At 54.2% G+C, this 17,266-nt stretch overlaps 1 protein-coding gene and 1 pseudogene across 5 annotated transcripts in view; one reads left to right on the top strand and one right to left on the bottom strand.

Moving 5' to 3' along the window:
- Positions 1-1,547: 1,547 nt before the first annotated feature.
- On the bottom strand, positions 1,548-5,161 carry LOC113176803 (ubiquitin-ribosomal protein eS31 fusion protein pseudogene; annotated as a pseudogene). Its single transcript, XR_013344035.1, has 2 exons — positions 4,898-5,161; positions 1,548-2,530 (listed from the first exon to the last, which is right to left on the bottom strand). The product of XR_013344035.1 is annotated as a ubiquitin-ribosomal protein eS31 fusion protein pseudogene (transcript).
- Positions 5,162-5,313: 152 nt separating this feature from the next.
- Wdr45b (WD repeat domain 45B) overlaps positions 5,314-17,266 on the top strand; it is a 28,769-nt gene continuing 16,816 nt past the window's right edge. For all 4 annotated transcript variants that reach the window (XR_013344052.1, XR_013344051.1, XR_013344053.1 and 1 more), the window contains exons 1-2: positions 5,314-5,517; positions 10,147-10,221. Coding sequence is in view for 1 of the 4 variants with exons in the window: in XM_077801417.1 (XP_077657543.1) it covers positions 5,451-5,517; positions 10,147-10,221 (142 nt within the window). In the remaining 3 variants the exon portion in view is untranslated. The remainder of the gene's footprint in view (positions 5,518-10,146; positions 10,222-17,266) is intronic.

Raw genomic sequence — 17,266 nt, 5'->3', positions numbered from 1 at the left:
GTCCTTCACAGAGCTGGACGGATGGTGCTGGTGCGGTATGGGATGGACCTGCTCTGGAGGCCAAGCAAGGGTAGGCCAGCAGGGCCACTCCAGGCATGAAAGCTGCTCCACAGCCCCCGGACTCAGCTCAAGGTCACTGAATCTATTCTCAAAAAGTAAATGTAATTTAGAGAGGAAACAATTATCATGGCTTTGGATGAAGGCTCAGATGAATAATTTTTGCAGAGGTGGAGGAGTCACAAGAGCTTTGCTGCATCCCTGAGTACCACAGGCATAAGTGTCCCCAGATCCCGGTGGGGGCTGGGGGGAGGGGTGGAGGCCAGGTAGGGGCCGCCCTCTGCTGGCCAGCCCCAGGCAGGGACAGCACAAACTAAACAGGTCTCCTTCTTTCCCAACTGCAGAGCTTGCAAGACCTCTGCTGTTGGCTTTGGTGTCCTACAGCCGGTGCACCCCATGGAGAAGCTCCTGCTGCCCCTGGCCTTGAGGGGCCACTTCAAGTCCTTCTCTAAGGCCAACAGCAGCCCTAAAAAACCAATACAACAAGGAAACAAGTTGTACTCCACAGCAGGGAGTACTGTAGAGGATCCAAGAAGCATTGTGTGAAATAAAAACAAATGCTAACATGGATCACAGTAAGGAGGGTGTGAATTTAGGTGCTAGACTCACAGATAACATAATTAAATCATAGGCCAAACCCTAGAGAAAGGGTATCCTTTGTCATTTTTTGCTGAGACTTTCTGTGGACAAATTCCATCCAGAGTATGACCTTGAGTGCCCTGTAAATTCAGGTGTGCATCAGCTGCTTCCAAACCTTCAGATTCAGAATCTGCTAGCATGATCCCCTCTTTGATTGCCTCAGGGAATCAACTGTGTGGGGACCTTCCTGATAGGTCTGCTACTTTGAAAAGAAACTATTTTGACAAACAAGGAATCTGGAAGAAAAAAACAAAAGGCACTTACAGATGATGTTGTTTCTCTGTAAAGAGCTGGGGCCACTGGGATTGCCTGTGCTGGACTGTGGGGCAAGGCAGGCCCCACAGGCCAGCAGGAGCTGCACAGAGTGCTTCCCTGGGGAGAAGGCACCTCTGGTGGCTTGAACTGTGTAACCCACTGTGGTGACCAGACCAGAGATCCCTGCTACCCTCTTCTCTCCCACAATAGCTCCCTCTTCTTTCCCCCCTTTCCCTCCTTCCTCCTTCAGGGAGAGCCCTCCTCTCTCCTTCCCTGAAAATGGAACCCAACAGCTCCAGGATCTGAAACTTTCCAAGGATGATATGACACTGCAGGTGGAAGATTCCTCACCTGACCCCACGTGACAGGGCCCAGTCAAAACGTAAGTGGACTGAACACATTACATAAAACTACCTTTTGACTTTAGGTACAGGGTCTATACGAAACAAATAAATTTTGTATTTAGACTTGGGTTCTATCCCCAAGATATCTCATTATGTGTATGTATACATATATTTCAAAACACAAAAGAATCATAAACATGAAATACTTCTTTTTTTTTTTTTTAGTTCATGTCTTTTATTATCTCAAATACATTACATGTCTTCTGGTTTGTTGAAGCACTAAGTCAGACAACACTTGTCACAATAGTGTCTGTCAAAGTGGCTGGCCATAAAACTCCACACCACATTCATCTGAAGGGCACTCACAGAGAAGGCAGCTAATTTTGCTATTTTCATCCACCTTATAATATTTCAGAACAGCCAACTTAATCTTCTTTCTCTTATGCTTATTCTTCTTGGGAGTGGTGTAAGACTTGTTCTTCCTTTTCTTAGCACCACCATGAAGCCTCAGAACAAGATGAAGGGTGGACTCCTTCTAAATGTTGTAGTCAGACAAGGTACGTCCATCTTCTAGTTGCTTACCAGCAAAGATCAGACTTTGCTGATCAGGAGGAATTCCTTCCTTATTCTGGATCTTGGCTTTTATATTTTCTATAGTGTCAGAGGGTTCAACCTCAAGAGTAATAGTCTTCCCCATAAGGGTTTTATGAAAATCTGCATCTCGGCGGCGGTCCCACGGCAGATGGCGGATGGGAAAGCTGAAATGACTTCTTTCCCAGGAATTCTGGATAGACATATATGTACCACAGGCTGGGTGGCTTAAATAGCAGACAGGTACTCTCAGTCCTGGAGGCTCAGAGGCAGAATCCACTGAAAGCCTCTCCCAGCTTCTGGTGGTGGCCAGGAACTCCTGATGCTCCCTGTGACCCAGGCACCCCAATCTCTGCCTGCTTCCTGTGGTCTTCACCCTCTCTCTTCTCTTCTAAGGACATTGGCCATAGGATTTAAGGTTCACCCTTAAATCTAGGACTATCTCCTTTTGAGATGTTTGAATACATCGGCAAATAATTTTTTTCTCAATGGTTGAATGCCCCTAAGTTCAATCCATGATACCAAATAAATAAATAAATCACATTCAAAGAGTCTGGTAGCATGTATCCTCTGTGGCCCCCACTCAACCAACTACAGGGGACAGGCACCTAACCTGGAGAGTGGACATCCACTCGCAGCTTCAGCTGCAGGAGAAAGAAAGAAACACTTAAGTGCAGGAGGAACATGGTGAGAAGCAAGTAGACTAGATCTGCAGAAACTCCTCAGAGATGGGGCAAATGCAGGAAGGGAGGAGATAGAGGAGGGCGGAACTCACCCACTGGGGAGGAGGATGCCACAGGAGGGAAGGGGGGGGGACACTGCAGGAGAGGAGTAGGGGGAACTCACTGAAAAACTCACCGAAAACGCTACAGGAGGGGAGCAGGAGGGACCCGCTCACCCAGGACCAGGACGCTGCGGGAGGGGAGCAGGGGGGACCCGCTCACGGAGGACACTGCAGGAGGGGAGCAGGGGGGACACGCTCACCGAGGACACTGCGGGAGGGGAGCAGGGGGGACCCGCTCACCCAGGACGCTGCAGAAGGGGAGCAGGGGGGACCCGCTCACCCAGGACGCTGCTGCGGGAGGGGAGCGGGGGGACCCGCTCACCCAGGACGCTGCGGGAGGGGAGCAGGGGGGACCCGCTCATGGAGGGGAGCAGGGGGGACCCACTCACCGAGGACGCTGCGGGAGGGGAGCAGGGGGGACCCGCTCACCCAGGACGCTGCTGCGGGAGGGGAGCAGGGGGGACCCGCTCACCCAGGACGCTGCTGCGGGAGGGGAGCAGGGGGGACCCGCTCACCGAGGACACTGCAGGAGGGGAGCAGGGGGGACCTGCTCACTGAGGACGCTGCAGAAGGGGAGCAGGGGGGACCCGCTCACCCAGGACGCTGCTGCGGGAGGGGAGCAGGGGGGACCCGCTCACCCAGGACGCTGCTGCGGGAGGGGAGCAGGGGGGACCCGCTCACCCAGGACGCTGCGGGAGGGGAGCAGGGGGGACCCGCTCACCCAGGACGCTGCGGGAGGGGAGCAGGGGGGACCCGCTCACCCAGGACGCTGCGGGAGGGGAGCAGGGGGGACCCGCTCACCGAGGACGCTGCTGCGGGAGGGGAGCAGGGGGGACCCGCTCACCGAGGACGCTGCTGCGGGAGGGGAGCAGGGGGGACCCGCTCACTGAGGACGCTGCTGCGGGAGGGGAGCAGGGGGGACCCGCTCACTGAGGACGCTGCGGGAGGGGAGCAGGGGGGACCCGCTCACCCAGGACGCTGCTGCGGGAGGGGAGCAGGGGGGACCCGCTCACCCAGGACGCTGCTGCGGGAGGGGAGCAGGGGGGACCCGCTCACCCAGGACGCTGCGGGAGGGGAGCAGGGGGGACCCGCTCACCGAGGACGCTGCTGCGGGAGGGGAGCAGGGGGGACCCGCTCACCCAGGACGCTGCAGAAGGGGAGCAGGGGGGACCCGCTCACCAGGACGCTGCTGCGGGAGGGGAGCAGGGGGGACCCGCTCACCCAGGACGCTGCGGGAGGGGAGCAGGAGGGACCCGCTCAACCAGGACGCTGCTGCGGGAGGGGAGCAGGGGGGACCCGCTCACCGAGGACGCTGCGGGAGGGGGGCAGGGGGACCCGCTCACCCAGGACGCTGCTGCGGGAGGGGAGCAGGGGGGACCCGCTCACCCAGGACGCTGCGGGAGGGGAGCAGGGGGGACCCGCTCACCCAGGACGCTGCGGGAGGGGAGCAGGAGGGACCCGCTCAACCAGGACGCTGCTGCGGGAGGGGAGCAGGGGGGACCCGCTCACCGAGGACGCTGCGGGAGGGGGGCAGGGGGGACCCGCTCACCCAGGACGCTGCGGGAGGGGAGCAGGGGGGACCCGCTCACCGAGGACGCTGCGGGAGGGGGGCAGGGGGGACCCGCTCACCCAGGACGCTGCAGAAGGGGAGCAGGAGGGACCCGCTCACCCAGGACGCTGCAGAAGGGGAGCAGGAGGGACCCGCTCACCCAGGACGCTGCGGGAGGGGAGCAGGAGGGACCCGCTCAACCAGGACGCTGCTGCGGGAGGGGAGCAGGGGGGACCCGCTCACCGAGGACGCCGCGGGAGGGGAGCAGGGGGGACCCGCTCACCCAGGACGCTGCAGAAGGGGAGCAGGGGGGACCCGCTCACCGAGGACGCTGCGGGAGGGGAGCAGGGGGGACCCGCTCACCCAGGACGCTGCAGAAGGGGAGCAGGGGGGACCCGCTCACCCAGGACGCTGCGGGAGGGGAGCAGGGGGGACCCGCTCACCCAGGACGCTGCTGCGGGAGGGGAGCAGGGGGGACCCGCTCACCGAGGACGCTGCGGGAGGGGAGCAGGGGGGACCCGCTCACCCAGGACGCTGCAGAAGGGGAGCAGGGGGGACCCGCTCACCCAGGACGCTTCGGGAGGGGAGCAGGGGGGGGACTGGCTCACCGAGGACGCCTCCGGAGGGAAACAGGGGGTGGGAGGTGATGGGCAGCGAAGAGGGCGGGGACTGACTCACCGAGGACGCGGCAGCTAGAGAGCTGGAGGGGACCCGTAGCGAGGAGGGCGGGGGCTCACGCTCCGTTAAGCACAGCCGGTCACCTCTGTGTCCAGTAGGCCAACAGCTTGTTCCCCAGAGGCAGAACTGGGGTGGCCGTGTCCCAGGGTCGCCTTCCTGTCTTGTCATAGTCGGACGCTCTTGGCCCAGTAGCTTCTCTCTTTTCCCCGCCCGTCACCTGCGAGTGGATTAGCTCGGCGCTCCACGCCCGCCTGGTCGTGGTTGAACGCGCTCGGTGCTCCTTTTCCAGCCTGCCGCGGTTGGATGCACTCCACACTCCCTGCCTAGTCTCTCCTAGGTTGGACTCCCTCGACGCTCGGAAGTCTGCCTGTTTGCGCACGCACACGCACGCACGCACGCACGCACGCACGCTGGCACGCTCGCTGGCGCGGTCGCCCTACGCCTCTGCCTCTCGCTTCCGGTCGCGGCGGCCTCCGTGCCGCCGGTCAAGACCGACCGTCGGGCGTCTGCGGGGCATGCGGCGCTGAGGAGCGGTGGACCTTGCGGCGGCGCCATGAACCTCCTGCCTTGTAACCCGCATGGCAACGGGCTGCTGTACGCCGGTTTCAACCAGGACCACGGTGAGGCGCGCGGCCGGCGCTGCCCCTGCCCCGCGCCCGGGCCCCACCTCTGCTGCTGTTGCTGCTTCTGCCTCAGTCTCTGCCCTTGGCCCTGCCCCGCACCCTTCGTTCCTTGAGACCCCGGCCTGCCTCAGACCCTTCCTGCCCGAGACCCCGGCCTGCCCCGGACCTTTCCTGCCCGAGACCCCGGCCTGCCTCGGACCCTTCCTGCCCGAGACCCCGGCCTGCCCCGGACCCTTCCTGCCCGAGACCCCGGCCTGCCCCGGACCCTTCCTGCCCGAGATCCCCGGCCTGCCCCGGACCCTTCCTACCCGAGACCCCGGCCTGCCCCGGACCCTTCCTACCCGAGATCCCCGGCCTGCCCCGGACCCTTCCTGCCCGAGATCCCCGGCCTGCCCCGGACCCTTCCTGCCCGAGACCCCGGCCTGCCCCGGACCCTTCCTGCCCGAGACCCCGGCCTGCCCCGGACCCTTCCTGCCCGAGACCCCGGCCTGCCCCGGACCCTTCGTTCCTCGAGATCCCCGGCCTGCCCAGGACCCTTCCTGCCCGAGACCCCGGCCTGCCCCGGACCCTTCCTGCCCGAGACCCCGGCCTGCCCCGGACCCTTCCTGCCCGAGACCCCGGCCTGCCCCGGACCCTTCGTTCCTCGAGATCCCCGGCCTGCCCCGGACCCTTCCTGCCCGAGACCCCGGCCTGCCCCGGACCCTTCCTGCCCGAGACCCCGGCCTGCCCCGGACCCTTCGTTCCTCGAGACCCCGGCCTGCCCCGGACCCTTCCTACCCGAGACCCCGGCCTGCCCCGGACCCTTCCTACCCGAGACCCCGGCCTGCCTCGGACCCTTCGTTCCTCGAGATCCCCGGCCTGCCCCGGACCCTTCCTGCCCGAGACCCCGGCCTGCCCCGGACCCTTCCTACCCGAGACCCCGGCCTGCCCCGGACCCTTCCTACCCGAGACCCCGGCCTGCCTCGGACCCTTCGTTCCTCGAGATCCCCGGCCTGCCCCGGACCCTTCCTGCCCGAGACCCCGGCCTGCCCCGGACCCTTCCTGCCCGAGACCCCGGCCTGCCCCGGACCCTTCCTGCCCGAGACCCAGGCCTGCCCCGGACCCTTCCTGCCCGAGACCCCGGCCTGCCCCGGACCCTTCCTACCAGAGACCCAGGCCTGCCCCGGACCCTTCCTGCCCGAGACCCAGGCCTGCCCCGGACCCTTCCTGCCCGAGACCCAGGCCTGCCCCGGACCCTTCGTTCCTCGAGACCCCGGCCTGCCCAGGACCCTTCCTGCCCGAGATCCCCGGCCTGCCCCAGACCTTTTCTTCCTCGAGACCCCAGCCTGCCCCGGACCTTCCTGCCTGAGAGGGCTCCCTCATCCTCTGCCGGTCTGATCCCCACTAGCCTGGCCCCGAGACTCCCAACTGGATCCCTGCCCATTTGGAGACCCCATCAGTGCCCTTCTCCTGGGCCTCTGAGGACCTGGGCAGGTGGCTGAGGCTTCCTGGGCCCAACAGGATCTTAGGCACTTGTGAGGCACCATGGAGATTCTTGGGGGGCGGGAGGGGGGGGACACTGCTTGATGGGTGATTCCTGTGAGGCCATGATCTCTGCTGGGTGTGTGTTCTCACCTGTTGTGGGTCCATCCAGAAAATGCTGACCCCACTAGTTTTCCCTTTGGTTGGTGGGTTGGGAGGAACTTTACAGCTGGCCTCCGTGCAACTGCAGTCCCAGGGAAGGTGGCCCCCCAGCACCCGCCCATGCAGCAGGGGTCTCTGGGATGGTTTTCTCTGCCTCACCTCCTAAATTTATCGTGGGGAAGCTGTTTAGAATAGACGTTGTGGACACGGCTGGAAGAGGCCCTCTCGGTGTTTCCAATGCTCTTGCCCAGTTAGGCTTCCTGGCTCTGGCAGCAGTGGCAGGGGTGTGTCCTGGCCCCAGCCTTTAGGTGGAGAGTTTCCCTGTAAAAAAGTGTTTCAAGAGAGCACTGTGGATACCCTCATTAGAGAGTGGTTTCCAACTTTTGAGTGTTTGTAGTGCCTTCTTTTTATTGAAGTATATTATGCATGCAGAGTGCATGTCAGGTGTTGTGCTGGCATTTTCCAAGCCAAGCCCACCTGTGGCCAGCATAGGTTACAAGGTTGAGTACACCTGTCAGTGCTCCTTGCCACAGCTGCCCAGGTGCCCACCTGACTTCTGGCAGCATAGGTCAGTTTTGCCTGCTGCCAAACTTGTTTCTATTTGTTGTTGTTGTTGTTGTTGTTTTGTGGTGTTGGGGATGGAACCCAGGGCCTTGTACCTGCTAGGTAAGTGCTATTGCTGTTTCTGACTTTTATCCAACATCACATTTATGAAGGCTTTTTTTTAATCTTCACATTGAGTTGAGTGTAGTTGTGGATGCTTCTCTTTTATATGTAGTGGTCCTCTGTGGGAATAGATCACATTTATCCATTTTGTCATCAGCAGACATTTGGCCTCCAGAAGTATAAAGTGCTACTGTGATTATTCTTAAATATGTGTCTTTTAGTGAGCGTATGTTCACATTGCTACAGGGGGTATACTCCCATATTCCCATGCACAGAATGCTCTGCTATCATAGCGCCAACAGTTTTCCTCTACTAGCAGGTCTCAGCTGGCTCACACTGGGTGTTTTCCACCATTCTGGCTGGTGTGCAGTAGATCCAGTTGTGCAGTCTTATCTGCATTTTCCTGATTCTTTATATCTTTTTACCCTGTGAATATCCTCTTTGGTGTTTTTGTTTGTCTACCTTTTGCTTGTGGATTTATCAGGGTGACACACACACACACACACACACACACACTGTTTTCAGAGCTTTTTTGGAGGGGAGGGGATATGGGGGATTGAACTTAGGGGCACTCAACCACTGAGTCACATCCCCAGCCCTATTTTTCTATTTTATTTAGAGACAGGGTCTCACTGAGTTGCCTTACTTTTTTTGCTTTTAATTTTTTTTTTGTAGTTGTAGATGGACAGCATGCCTTTATTTTATTTGTTTATTTTTATGTGATGCTGAAGAGCAAACCCAGTACCTCACATGTGTCAGGCAAGTGCTCTACCACTGAGCTACAGCCCCAGCCTGCGCCTCACTTTTGAGGCTGGCTTTGAACTCACCATCCTCCTGCCTTAGCCTCACAAGCCACTGGGATTACAGGCATGCACCACCATGCTCAGGTCCTGAGATTTTTTTTTTAAACTTTATTTTTTTTTTTATGTGGAGCTGAGGATTGAACCCAGTCCCTCCCATGTGCTAAACACAATCTACCACTTAAACACAGCCCTAGACCTGGCTTATATATTTTTATATAAAGCTTCGATCAGAATTATATGTGTTCTCATGAAGAGAAATCACAGGTTTAAAATTTGAAAAAGAAGAAATAATGAAGATGGATGCAGTGGCACAAGCCTGTAGTCCCAGTGACTTAGGAGGCTGAGGCAAGAGGATCACGTGTTCAAAGCCAGCCTCAGCAACCTGAAGAACTAAGCACCTCAGTGAGACCCTGTCTCTAAGTAAAATAGAAAATAGAGCTGGGGATGTGGCTTCAGTAGTTGAGTGCCCCTGAGTTCAATCTCTGGTACCCCCCCACCCCCTCCCCCCCAAAAAAAAGTAATAGAAAGGAAAAAAATAAGAAATTTCAACTTTTTGTTTTCTGTATTTTCCAGCAAGGAGAGCTCTGCTTCCTCTATCTGGATTAGGTGATTCCAGTAGCATAAAAAGGGTGTTGTGACCTGGCAGAGTTTGAGACAATATCATAGCATTTCCAAGTGAGTTTCAGATCTGGCCCAAGGAAACTATAGTTCAGAGCATGAGTTCAGTGCAGGTGTGCTCTGCGGCTACTCAGGTAGCTGTCATGGTTCCTTGGATCTGTCGGTGACTTGGTGTGCTTTTCCCATTTGGAAGGGTGGCTGGCAGAATAGCTGTGTGGTTCTAGAGCTGGAGAGGTGGATTGGAGAGGCCTCTGTCCTGGCTTTCAAACCACTGGTGCAAGAACTAGACTTTGCAGCAGCTCTTGTGAAAAAAATTTGGAGGGTTGGTTTTTTTCTCTCCTGGCTTAAGTTTTGCTTCAACCAGTTGGATGTTGCCCAATCCTGCGCTGAGACCCTTCCTTCCTCAAGACCCTGCCAGGGTATTCCTCAGGCCACAGGAGCTAGCACAATGTCCTTTGGAGGTCTGAGTGCCTGTCCAGTTTATGGCAGCACCTTTTATTTGGCCACTAAGCACTTGGGTATAACTCAGAGATTGTGTGGGGGACTTCCAGACTTCCCTCCAGGAGGTCATTCTGTAGGTGGAGGGGAGCAACCCTCGTTCTGTCCCCATCCCAGTCATGTAAGACTGCCCTCTGCCCAGCACCTGCCCTTCCCCTAACCCAGTGCCTTCACACTGGCCCGGATAGAGCGCTTTGTGCCTGTCTTCCTCCAGAGGTGAACGTTCTTGTTGGCTGCTGTCCCTCTGGGACCCAGCACAATGCCTGACACAGCATGATGTGTTCATGGAAGGGAGGCCAGGGAGACTGGCATGGCCTGTGGCAGGTTGCTGGTTGGGAATGCCAGTTTCTCCAAGCCCTGGCTTTTACCCATGATAGGCCTCAGGATTAATATGTCCCTTTTACTTTTCCTGCTTTAGGATGCTTTGCATGTGGGATGGAAAATGGATTCCGAGTCTATAACACTGATCCACTGAAAGAGAAAGAGAAACAAGGTAAGAGAGTAGCAGACACTTCTGGGCTTCCCTAGCCATACTCAGTGTCCTACCTTGTCTCACACCTGGGAGAGATGCCATGGCTGTAGGGCAGGGGTTTCTGACAGGTCAGAAGGGTTTGGGCCCTTTGTAAACTGGGACAGTCTTTCTTCTGTGAGCTCTGCTACCTACTGTGTTAGATTATCAAGGTGTGAGCTCTTTGGAAGAGCAAGGTATATTTGGGCAGGTCACTTTCACTTTCTCCATGCTGGAGATGCTGCTGTAGGGAACTCACAGGGTGAGGGACTTAGTGCCCAGTGTTACTTGTATGAGTTGTGGTTGCTGCTGTTCACTTGTTTCAGTGTCTTACTCTGCTTTCATGAAACAGGAGTTTTCCAGAGCTGGAGTCAGGAATTGTGCTGGTGAAATATAGTGGTGCTCTTCCCATCGTCAGGCAGGGAGGTCAGCTCTGTGGGTAGGGCTTCTTCAGATTGGTTTCCCTTCCTGCACATTTCTCAAACACGTGGTGTTCCCTGGTCTGTACCTGCTGGGAGACTGTCCTTGCTGCTGGACAGATTTTAGATAGCCACTGGATCAAGCAGCAGCCTCTTCCTGCAGGAGTAGGATAGAATTTTTCCAGAACTGGCCTTGAGAATTTTCAAGAGGAACACTAAGGTGCTAGTGTCCACTCAACAGCATCCTGTGTCAGGGGTTTTTAGAGCTCTCAAAGCCACAGAGCCTGTTTTCAAATGAAATCTCATACACCATCCATTTATTTTTTTATTTTTGGGGGTACCATGGATTGAACTCAGGGGTACTCAACCACTGAGCCACATCCCCAGCCCTCTTTTGTATTTAGAGCACCTTGACATTGCTGAGGCTGGCTTTGAACTTGTGATCCTTCTGTCTCAGCCTCCTGAGAGATTATAGGCATGTATCTGGCACATGCACCATCCAAGTAGTCCTATACATCTTGGAATTTAATTTTTAAGCTAAAGTTCATAATCTTAATTCACTGTGGAAAAGTAGCAAAACATGTAGTGTCGGACTCAGGCTGAATCTGTCATACTGGCAGATTCTAATCTTGGTCTTGCTGCCTTCCCAGTTGCTGTGTGATCTTGGACAAATTTTGCAACTTCTTTGGGCCTCAGTTTCTCCATATGTAAAGTGAGGATAGTAGTGATGCCTACTGCTGCAGGCTGCTCGGCTGGGCCGCGTGGGCTCTGCCGAGCTCTGCTCCTGCCGCTGTTCTCACCATGCACCGCCTGCTGCCTTCCTGCTGGGCTGTCAGTGCACGCAGGCTTGCAATCTTGCAACCCGGCTGGGCACAAAAACACAAGCCAGTCAAACTGAAACAAAGTTTTATTTTGTGAGAGGCCGTGTGGGTCCCCTAACAAGCTGGTCCACACACGTGTGTCTCTACCGGAGCCGGGGGGCTCCACTTCCCCCGGAACACCCTCCTACCATCCTTCCCCAACCAATGGGAACTCTCCGGGAGTCCAGTAACTTGAGTTCCCAAACGGGCCTAGGTGAACAGCAAGAGTCCATTTTCCATATGAATGTAATACTTTTGCAGTGGCTCCTTGCAGCCTACCTTTTAGGGTTACTGTAAAAATGGTGGATTGGAACATGTGAATATACGGTCAGTCCTGGTCTGCAGGCTAAATGAAGAGGCTGAGTGTGCTGGTGTTATCAGACTGGCAGCAGCTTGACCATTGCTGCAGTCCCTGACCCACAGGCAGACACCTGAAAACTGAAGGGATGATGAATGCTGTGCAGATGGAGATTTTTTCCCTTTTCACACAACAGGAAGGTTAAGTTTATAAATCAGGCCCAGGAGGGGTTGACAACTGTGAGCTGTTGCAGAACTCAGTGATCTTGGCATGCAGTTTTTTCTTTCTTTGAGGTTAAAATGTTTGCCTTTCATTAAGGAGGAGTGTTGTGGCCCCGCTGGCCTCCCCACTCTTGACTTTGGGTCTGTAAGAGAACCAGGGGTTCCTGGAGCAGAAGAGCTCTGCTGTCTGGGTGCTGTCCAGTGAGTAGGGGGCAGGAGGCTGTGCCCTGTGGCTACGCTGGACAAGGGGTGATTGGTCTGGGGTGGGCCAGGATGGCGTGAGGTTTGGTCACACTTCTCAGAGCAGCTTGAAACTTAGGAATTGTTTATTTCTGGAATTTTTCATTTGATGGTTTTAGACTTCAGTTGGTCACATGTAACAGAAACCAGGGAAAGCAAAGCCATAGGTTAGGGTGCTGCTGCTCGGTCAGTCAGTGGACCAACGAGGGCTGCCACTGATGGTACTCGCCTGCTGGTGCCCCTGTATCTGCTCTCTGTGGGTGGTATAGTGAGTTGACAGCTTTGCCTCCTGCAGAGGAAGGAGTCACTGTGAAACCTTATAGAGCAGCTGTACCTGCAAATCTCAGGTGCTCTTTACCAAGTTGACCCCAAGCTTAAAGATGAGTTGTGCACATTGTTATCAAACTGTTAGCGATTCAGTCAAGTGGTTAACAACTGCTTCCTAACTGATGGACTGTTTACAATAAACCAGAATTTCTTGTACATTAGACAAGAAGAATCTGAGACTCTCAAGTTCCAATCAATTCTACCATGGTCATGACCTTGCACAGTGCCCGCCCTCCCCTGTGGCTAGGCAGGCTTGGAGGGTCAGCACCTGTGGGGGTGGGGCGGGGACGTGCTTACCCTCCAGCTGCTGAGAGAGACCCCAGAAGGCATCCAAGGAAGGTCCCCTTTACACTTGTGGGCTGTTTTGCTGTGACGTTTTGGCAACTTCTTCAGAGAAGAGCAGGTTTGCCCAGTTCCTGCTTTGTTCCTGTGGTTTGCTCCAGGATGGTGAGGAAGGAAGCTCTCCTCACCCTGTTGCAGCAGTCTGTCCTCCTCTGGTTATGGGTGAGGAAGCCATGAAATTGCCACTTGGCAGGAACAGGAAGCTGATAGTGAGGGAAGCCCCTTGGGTTTCTTGGTCTTGCAGTTGGGAAGTTCTGAGAGGCCCAGCCAGGTCTCCTGCACACCTGCAGTAAGTCTGCTCTGGAGGCAGCTCATCTGCCAGCAGTACTGCTTCTCGCCTGTGGCCTCGGGGGCCCAGGGAGGGGCTGCTTGAGTCGGTGGTGTTTGAGAAGGGTACATTTGGACAAAGCATTTCACCCAGCAGTTGCGTGGGCATACAAGAGTGCCTACACCAAGCCCACACTTCCTTACGGGACCCTCTCACCCTGCATGGGCTGCAGGAGGGACTGGCTGGAAGGCTTCCTGCATAGGGGCTGGGAAGACTCCTCTGACTCTTCTGGATGTGGAGTCTGCCTCCTTTTTTTTTTTTTTTTTTTTTTTTTTTTTTTGAGATGGGTCTTGCTCAGTGGCCCAGATGGCTTTGAACTTGAGGTCTCCCACATCCCCCAGTAGCGGTGACCACAGGTGTGTCCCCTGTACCTTCCCAGGTCTCACATTTAACTCCTAAGGCTTTATGACTTCATGATATTTTTCTAGATTGCTTCAATCTGCTAGCAACAAGCATACAGGTAAACAAAATATTTGTGTATTTTTTTAAACATTTTTTTTCCACAATACCTTTGTTCTATTTATTTTTTATTTCTATATGCTGCTGAGAGTCAAACCCAGGGACTCACATTGTTACCGCTGTTGACCGGTGACGAGTCCTTGCTTCCCCGATGTTGAAGAATAACACCAAAGAAGCACGGCGAGGCCAGGTCAGAGTAGAAATTAGAAGTTTATTAAAGGACAGCAGAAAAGACTTCTCCCGGAGGAAGAAGGGGACCCAAGAGGTGGAATCCGTGGAAGTGCGGTTGTTTCCCCTTTTTATAGTTCTTTCAGTGATGGAATGTAGGTGGGAAGGCCTGAGGGGTGGGGCACAGGTGGGCCAAGGAAGTAATCTGGTCAGGAAGGACTTCTGAGTCAGCACCTTCAAGTTTGCTGGGGGCTGTTCATTAACACTTCTTTGGGATGGGCTCTGGCCTTGGGCTTTTTCCTGGACTTCATGAACATTCCATGAGTTGTCCTGCGTTTCCCTGAATCATTCCAGCATGGCCTCCATTTTAGATTTCACTCCGTATTGGACCCGATTTACCTAACTACACTGACTACCTAACTTTAAATCTGGCTTCAGCATGTGCTAGGCAAGTGCTCTTCCATTGAGCTACAGCCCAGCCCTTGAGCATTTTAATAGGTAAGGAAATACATAGACTTTTGTTGTTGTTAAAGGCTTAGAGAAAATTGTTTAAATCCTACACAAAAGCAATTTCACAGGCACCTAAGTGCTGTCTGCAAGTCGTGGTCTGATAGTGCCAGGGTCACGCTTCCAGATGGAGCTTTGCTTTGCTGAGGGCATCTGAGGAGTGCCTGGCTACACCTGGGCTGCTCACACGGCTTTCTGAAGCCCAGGGGCCTGCATGGGGAAGCAGTTTCGCCTCTGAGACCCCAGGCACAGGAGTTCTTGCATACTGCATTTTACTTTTTGGACTCTGGTTAAATCATAAAATTTACCATCTTAACCATTCTTTTTTTAAGTATTTTTCAGTTGTTGATGGATCTTTATTTATTATATGTGGTGCTGAGAATTGAACCCAGTGCCTCACACATACTAGGCAAGCGCTCTTCCACTGAACTACAGCCACAGCCCCCATCTTAACCCTTCTTCATTGTACCGAGATCAGTGTTGCTACATTTACATTGTGTTCAACACACCACTAGAATTTTCTGCAAGGTGATTGCAAAACTGCAACTGCAACTCTGTACTTTTAATCAGTTGCCCACCATCTCTGCAGCCACTGCTGACCACCCTCTTCTTTGTGTTCCTCTGACTTGGACAGTTGTGGAAGCTTAATGCAAGGGCGGTCTGCAGCACTAGGCAGGCATTTTAAGCCTGTGGCCTGGCTTCGCAGGGGGCCCTCAGTGCTTGTCTGTGTGGCAGCAGGTGCCACAGCTGCCTTCCATTTCAAGGTGAGTGATGTTGTCGTGTGTCTACACTGCATTGGTCAGTGGACACTTGAACATGGGTATACGAGTCTCTGTGAGACCTTGCTCTCAGATTTGGTGGTGGTGGTGGTTTTTTTGGATATATACCCAGGAGTGGGATTGCTGGATCTTGTGATGGTTCCATTTTTAGTTTTGGAGGTTGCCCAGAGCAGCTGCACTACCAACACACAAGGTGCCAGGGTCTGCGGGTGCTCCCCAGCCCTTGGCGCTGCCTGTTTTTTCTGATGGCCACCATGCTGGTGGGCAGGAGGTGAAAATTTTCTAGGTGCCATGTGCGTGCTTCTGATGCCTCATGGTTGCGTGTCTTCATGTGCTTGTTGGCATGTTTTTGGTTGTCAGTGGACCTCTACTTCACTTATTTATATGCCGTGCTGAGGACGGAACCCAGTGCCTCACACATGCCAGGGAAGCGCTCTGCACGGAACCCCAGCCCAGCCCCCTCTGGGTAGTTTGCACATCAATTTTGGAAAATGACTGAGTTACTTGATTTTTGTTGTAAGAGTTCTTCATGTGCCGCAGTCTGGCTGCAGCAAAATAACCGGGGGGGGGGGGGGTGACAAGGAACTTGTGTAGATTGATACAGGAGGAGTGGGAGCCGTTTATTGTAGGACAGGAGGGGTATATATACATTACACACAGCTTATCTTAATTAACATAAACTAGATACATCAGTCAACCAATAAGGAATCTCCACACTTAATGGCTCGCTGGCGTTACTTCACAAACCACTCCCTCTGCAAAATGCCAGGTGCCATCTTGACTTGTTTATAGACTCTAACATTTCCCCCTTTTGTTTAATTTAAATAACGACCATAGTGGTTTTTACACAAACACCATAAATAATCTGCTACAAGCAGAAGGGGAGGATACAAAATGCCACAATACCAAGCTAATTGATGGCTCCATGCAAGAAGCCCTTGGAAAAATTATACCAGCAATGACACCGTTTGCAAAGATATCGAGTTACAATTTGTTGTAGATTACAGTTAGTTGTCTTAGTCCAGGTAAAGCAGTATCTCAATAGATTGACTCACAGTCCACGTAAATTCTGCAGGCAGCTAGCTTAAATCACAGTCCAGGTAAGTTCTGCAGGCAGCTAGCTTGATCTGAAGTCTCGTCAGGTTCTCAGCATCACTGGAAATTCTTTCACCCTCATCCTCACGGCACTGGGACGAAGGCAGGAACTCCAGCAATGCTGGCTAAAGAAAATCCTGTACCATCCCACTAAGAAAACAACCTTCTGAACAATTTAGTACATTATCTCAAGGTTTTTCACATTTGAAATAAGCCTTAATAGTGCTCATTACTCATTAGCTTCCAGGTGTGGGAGAACCATTGTAGTTACTGGCCTTGGAAATGATCAAACTTCAGGGATGGGCCATCTTCCACCTGCAGCATCCTGGGCGGCCCCAGATGGCCCTGGGGAGAGTCCGGGGAGTGTCCCGGACTCAAACTGCCACTGGGCACAGGGAGCAAGAGCCTGCGAGACTGTGCCTCTGGGTCAGGTTTGGATTTGGGCTCTCCCAGTGGCATCCGTTACCCAGGCGAGGGGCAGGGAGGAGCTGGCTGCTGCCACTTGGAAAGTCCTTGCTGCGCTATGACCGGCTCGCGCCCATGGCAGGTGCCGCACTGATTCACACACCCTCCAGTAACGAAAAGTATTTAGTAATAGCCTTTTGCTACAACTTTTTTCCTGATAATCCTTCTTCTTTTGAACTTCCTTTTTCTTTCTGACTAGAGTTCCTGGGCTTTTATCAACACATGCCCTAATTGCTCTTGGTTCCATTGGTGTGCCTTCTTCCCTTAGTAATTTACTTCTCACCCCTTCCATATTTTCCTCACAACGACAATACAATACACCAAGACAAAACAAGACACAAACATACTGTATCAATCTTCTCCATTTTCTCTAAATGGCCATTTTTTTCTCTTGCCCTGTCTAGGGACGAGCAGATTTGCTCCTGTCCTATCTATGGACGGGCAGCTTTTTTTTTTTTTTCCGTCACTTACCCCCCCGAGTGTCCCGGGGCTCCCCGTACGGGCCACCAAATGCCGCAGTCT

The sequence above is a fragment of the Urocitellus parryii genome, chromosome 7 (assembly GCF_045843805.1).
Source record: "Urocitellus parryii isolate mUroPar1 chromosome 7, mUroPar1.hap1, whole genome shotgun sequence".
Taxonomy (NCBI): Eukaryota; Metazoa; Chordata; class Mammalia; order Rodentia; family Sciuridae; genus Urocitellus; species Urocitellus parryii.
This window is presented reverse-complemented; position numbering and strand designations above follow the sequence as displayed.